The sequence below is a fragment of the Nicotiana sylvestris genome, chromosome 7 (genome assembly GCF_000393655.2).
Source record: "Nicotiana sylvestris chromosome 7, ASM39365v2, whole genome shotgun sequence".
In the NCBI taxonomy this organism is placed as follows: domain Eukaryota; kingdom Viridiplantae; phylum Streptophyta; class Magnoliopsida; order Solanales; family Solanaceae; genus Nicotiana; species Nicotiana sylvestris.
The window spans coordinates 16,654,346-16,660,595 of NC_091063.1; the positions used below are offsets into that span (position 1 = coordinate 16,654,346).

Consider the following 6,250-nt stretch of genomic DNA (forward strand, 5'->3'; position numbering starts at 1 on the left):
TTGCAACTCAAGGGAACTGGACTAGGATTCACATTGAATCCGAACCAGTATAAAATTTCGATGTCTTTAATTCCTACACTTACTTTCTGCATCTTACTTTCTGTTATTATAACTGTTAAGTAATTACATCTAGTCCACTAATTGACAAACTAGTCAACTAATAAAAGATTAAGTTTAAAAATATACAATTTATCCCCTCCCCTTCTTGTACTTTCAATTGGTATCAGAGCAAGGCTCACATTCTACTTTTGCTTAACAGCTTGTGAGAAAAGATCATGGCAAATCAAGTTATCTTAGGAGCTCTCATTCAGGAAGGAACTTCACAAGTTAGAGCATCATACTTCAATGGACAACATTTCTCCCATTGGAAAGTGCGGATGGAGATCTTTGCCAAGGCCTATGACGTCAAAGTTTGGAGAGTCATCAAAAAGGGGAACTACCCCTTACCTGCTGCTACTCCACCACTTGATGATCCTAAAGATATAGATTTATATACAAAAGAGCAAATGGAAGTGGTACAAGTTAACATTAAAGCAAGAAATCTGCTTCATAATGCTATAAGTGGTGAAGAATATGAGAAAATCTCAAGTTGTGACATAGCCAAAGAAATGTGGGACAAGCTTGAGGTCACATATGAAGGAACCATCAAAGTAAAGGAAGTACATATCAACATGTTGGTTAATGATTACGAACTCTTCTCAATGATAAAAGGAGAATCTATTGAAGAGATATTTGTCAGGTTTAGCAAAATAATTAGCGATCTAAAGGCATTTGGCAAGCCTTATACCAGTGGTGATCAAGTTATAAAATTCTCAAAAGTTTGCCAACCACTTGGCAGACCAAAGTAGTCACACTGGAATCTCACGATATAAAAAAATTATCTTATGATGAGCTACGAGGAGAACTCATAGATTTTGAAAAGACGCATCTCAAGAAGACTATTCAAGAAGAAAAAAAAGAAAATAGTTGCATTCAAGACCTCAACTAAAATAGCTGAAAACGAAATTGATGATGATCCTGAAGCTCTACAAGAAGAGATTGCTAAGCTATCAAAAAACATGGATGGATTAATGAAAAGATTCCAGAACACACAGAAAGGAAGAATTCCACCAAGACGATCCAGGCAATACAACGAACAGGACAAGAATGATGGAAAGTGCTATGAGTGTGGAAGATTTGGGCACATTCAAGCTGAGTGCCCAGAACTGAAAAGGAAGATCTCTAGAGGCTTTAACAAGAACAAATCCTTCGGAAGCTGGAGAGATGAGGATAATTCAGACCATGAAGAGATAGCGAATCTCTGCTTCATGACGATTCTAGAAAACAAAATGAACAAGTACTCAGGATGTTGGACAGATGAGGACACTTCAGATGAAGAAAATGAAAATAGTTTCATGGCACGAGGTGAAACAAGTGAGGTAAGATCTTATAACAGTGAAAGCTGCAGTGAATTGCAGGATATTCTTGATTTAACTTTGAAAAAGTCTCAAAAAATAATGAATGAGATTAAGAGACTTACTAAAGAAGTTAAAGATTGGAAACTCAAACATGAAGTGTGTGAAATCGAAAAATAAGTACTTCAAGAAGAGTTTGAGGAATTGCAAATGCAACTTAATGGCATGCGCAAATCCACCAGTCACAGTTCTATTAGATCAAACCAGATGACTTACAAGTCAACTCGAAAAGGGCCAACCAGAACTAAGTCGACTAGTACTAGCACTAATGAAAGACCTAAAGGTGGGTCAGAAGTTACGTGTCATTATTGTAACAAAAGTGGGCATAAATATTCCTTTTGTCATTTTCGTAAAGCAAGCGTTTCAAGATGGGTTTGGAAACCAAAAAACTATTCTGAATCTGGTAACACTAACCCTCCAAGACCCAGGCAAGCTTGGGTACATAAAAGAAAGTAATCACTTTGCTTTGTAGGAACACCACAGAATAAGCCGCAAAGAAAAATGGTATATATACAGTGCGTGTTCCAGTCATATGACAGGCGACAAAAACCTATTCAAAGAAGTTACAAAACTTGATGGAGGAAGTGTTAAGTTTGGGGATGACTCAAAAGGCAAAATAATTGGTACTGGAACAATTCCCTTCAATAACAGATGTAATATCACTGAAGTTTATCCTATCGATGGCCTCAACTACAATCTCTTGAGTATAGTCCTTCCTGGAAAAAGGTATGGAAATGTTTATATTCTTGATGGTTTTGAAAAGATAGATGGTCATATTTGCTTAACTTCTATGTCTGATGATCCATTGTTGTGGCATAGGAAACTTCGTCATGCTAGCATGCATTTGATAGAAAAATTGTTCAAACATGAGTTAGTTGTTGGTCTACCCAAACTGAATTTTTCTAGAACTCATATCTGTGATGCATGCTAAATGGGTAAGCAGACCGGAAACTCTTTCAAAAATAAATATATAGTATCTACTTCCAAATCTTTGCAATTACATCATATGGATTTATTTGGGCCTGCTAGAACTGCTAGTATAGGAGGAAAGAGGTGTGCCTTTGTTATTATTGATGATTATTCACGTTTCACTTGGGTAATTTTCTTATCTCATAAGGATGAAGCATTAAGAAATTTTGAAGTTTTCTACAAAAAGGCTAAAAGAGAAAAGGGATATTTGATCTCAACAATTCAGAGTGACCATGGAAGAGAATTTGAAAGTAGAGCATTTGAAGAATTTTGTAATGATCAGGGATACACACATAGTTTCTCTGCACCACGCTCACCACAACATAATGGGGTTGTAGAAAGAAAGAATAGAACTCTCCAAGATATGGCAAGAACCATGTTACTAGATCATTCACTGCCAAATCACTTCTGGGCAGAAGGTGTAAGTACAATATGTCACATTCTCAACCGATGCCTCATAAGGCCTATTCTGAAGAAGACTCCATATGAATTATGGAAAGGTAAATGTCCCAATATTAGTTACTTCCATCCCTTTGGAAGTAAGTGTTTTGTCCACAATAACGGTAAGGATAATCTTGGAAAATTCGATCCAAGAAGTGATAAAGGTAATTTTTTGGGCTACTCATTAAATAGTAGGTCTTTTAGAGTCTATAATAAACGCACATTATGTGTGGAAGAATCAGTACATGTTATATTCGATGAAAATAATCCTTTGGTCGAGAAAGGAATTACTGCAGGTGATGGAGATCAAGCTCAAGAAATACAGGAGACAAGCAAATCTCAAGAGTCGACTGATATATCTGCTGTGACAGAGTCAACTGGTGAAATCAGTAGTAGTGGTGTACCAGATCAACCAATCGAGTCAACTACTAATGTAGTGCGTCCAAATGAATGGATAAGCAAGCCTGAATATCCTCAAAAATTCATTATAGGGGATCTAAATGAAGGAATGAAAACCATGGGAACTCTCAAAAAGAAATCAAATGTTGCATTAATCTCTCAAGTTCAGCCAAAAAAGATAGAGGAAGCACTAAAAGATTCAAGTTGGGTTCAAGCTATGCAGGAAGAGTTAGATCTGTTCAGTAAGAATCAAGTGTGGAATCTGATACCTAAACCTGAAAATGTTTCTGTAGTCGGAACAAAGTGGGTTTTCAGAAATAAATTGAACGAGGATGGAAAGGTCGTAAGAAATAAAGCTAGACTAGTTTCTCAGGTGTACTCACAACAGGAAGGAGTCGACTATGATGAAACCTTCGCTCCAGTAGCTCGTTTGGAATCCATACGAATTCTTCTGGCCTACGCATCATTTAAAAAATTTAGGTTGTTTCAAATGGATGTTAAAAGTGTCTTTTTGAACGGATTTATTGAGGAAGAAGTATATGTGAAATAACCACCTGTGTTTGTAGATTCAAAGTTCTCATACCATGTATACAAGCTCACTAAAGCATTGTATAGGCTAAAGCAAGCTCTACGTGCTTTGTATGATAGACTTAGTTCCTTTCTTATTGATCATGTCTTTACAATAGGTAAAATAGACACTACCTTATTTATTAAAAGATCATCGCAAGGTAACATCATTATTTAAATTTATGTTGATGATATTATATTTGGTAGTGTTAACCCTCTTATGTGCAAAGAATTTTCAAATCTTATGCAAAGCGAATTCGAAATGAGCATGATGGGAGAGCCAACATTCTTCCTTGGACTACAAATTCAACAATTTGAAGAAGGAACTTTTATATGTCAGACCAAATACACAAAAGAACTGATACAAAAATTTGGTATGAGCAATAAAAAATCCATTGGCACACCAATAAGCCCTTCCACAAATCTAGACAAAGATGAACAGGGAATCCCTGTTGATTAAACTAAATATCGTGGAATGATTGGATCACTACTGTACCTGACAGCAAGTCGACCGGATATTATGTTTAGTGTATGTAAATGTGCCAGGTTTCAGTCAGCTCCTAAGAAATCCCATTTGACCGCAGTAAAAAGAATCATTTGATATCTCATTGGGACTGTATCTCATGGACTATGGTATCCTCGCTCTAACTCTTTTAAATTAGAAGGTTTTTCAGATGTTGACCTTGTAGGTGATAAGGACGATAGAAAAATCACAAGCGGTACATGTCAATTACTAGGAAAGGCATTGATATCCTGGAACAGTAAAAAACAAGCATCAGTTGCATTATCTACTACTGAAGCTAAATACATTGCTATTGGACAATACTGCGCACAACTACTGTGGATGTCTCATCAACTAGGTGACTATGAACTTTTGTTTAAGCCTATACAATTTTTTTATGATAATTCAAGTTCTATTTGTCTTTCCAAAAATCCCATGCATCATTCGAGAGCAAAGCATATAGATATCAAGCATCATTTTATTAGAGATCATGTTCTTAAGGGAAACATAGAAATATGTTTTGTTGGAACTACTGATCAGTTAGCTGATATTTCACTAAGCCTTTATTAGAGGAGAGATTTTGTGATTTACGAAGGTTACTTGGCAATACTTGCTTTACTAATAACCTTTAGGACCTATATGTACTGTTGATTCTTTTACAGGTGTAATAATTGTCCTTTGCTCATGCATTTATTACGCCTCTGTTTTCTCTTTCTTTTCTCTTCTTTCACATCAGTTCGTCGTTCAAAGTTGGAAAGCCAATCATCGCGTCCCTTCAACTGACATCTTTTCCTTTTCTGTACTCAACTGTCAGAAACTCTCTTCTTAAGGCGGAGAACCCTTTTCAGTCACTTTCATCGTCATCCCCTCTCCAAAGCTCCGATCAAACCCCTTCCCTTCAATGGACAAACATCCTAGAAATCTATCTGCCTCCACTAGAAAGAGCACTCGTTCCAAAGCAAAACCCCCATCTATGCCTCCAGAACAAGTAGACTTAGGGTCCGATCACTCTGAGGGTTTCGACTCTTCTCAGGGAGATTTCTCTGAACACTCTCAACTCCTAGGAGAAAAAGCCCTAGGAAAATGACCCATGGAAGAACCCCCTATTTCCTCTACCCCAAAGAAATCCAAGGTTGATTTTTCTGCCTCTCTCGAATCTAACCTAAACTTCTGGGATTCTCCAAATAGGGATCTTTTCATTACTCTTAAGGACAAGGCCATTGCTCATGGAAGGGTTGTCGACCTTGACGACATGGAAGCCCTCAATTGCAAGGTCAAAAACCTCTTTGTTCATCAAGGGTGGGTTAAGTTCCTCTCTATTCCTCTGCCTAAGGTATATGAACCCTTGGTAAAAATGTTCTATGCCAATCTCCGTTCTAGTAAGCCTGATAGGTTGGAATCGTTAGTGTTAGGTAAGCGCATTGTTCTTGATTGTTCCCTGTTTGATTCGCTCTTTCAGTGTCGTTGTTCTGGTTTTCCTATGCTTTTTAAAAACATCTGGCCTGATGAATTTGAAATTTCTTTTGACCAAGACAAACAGTGTATTGCTGAGTGTCCCTCTGACTCCCTTCCCAACCAATTAGGTCCAGTGATATTAGTTTCGAAACTCAGGTTCCGGCCCACATTGTAGCAACTACTTTGCTTCCTCGTACTAGTTCCTTTTCAACCTTCTCTCAAAGAGACACCTTCTTCGTATACTGCCTTGTGACCAAACTCAAAATCATGTTGTCCTCCTGGGTTATTAATTCCATGATTGAGAGTGCTGAAGATCCCAACAGTCTACCCGATGGCATGAGAATCACTCACATTCTGGAAGCTCATCAAATATCCCTGTCCAACTATCCCTTCATCACTGTTTCGAAGTCTTACAATTCTAGAGCCTTTGCTAGTATGGGATATGTGAGTGTAAAGAGATCCT

General features: G+C 37.4%; 1 protein-coding gene across 1 annotated transcript; it reads left to right on the forward strand.

Annotated features, from left to right (window-relative positions):
- The first annotated feature begins 275 nt into the window (after positions 1–275).
- Positions 276–1,574, forward strand: LOC138872785 (uncharacterized). Its single transcript, XM_070151201.1, has 2 exons — positions 276–818; positions 912–1,574. Exons 1-2 carry the CDS (start codon positions 276–278, stop codon positions 1,572–1,574), a joined length of 1,206 nt encoding a protein of 401 aa, XP_070007302.1.
- The last annotated feature ends 4,676 nt before the right edge of the window (positions 1,575–6,250 follow it).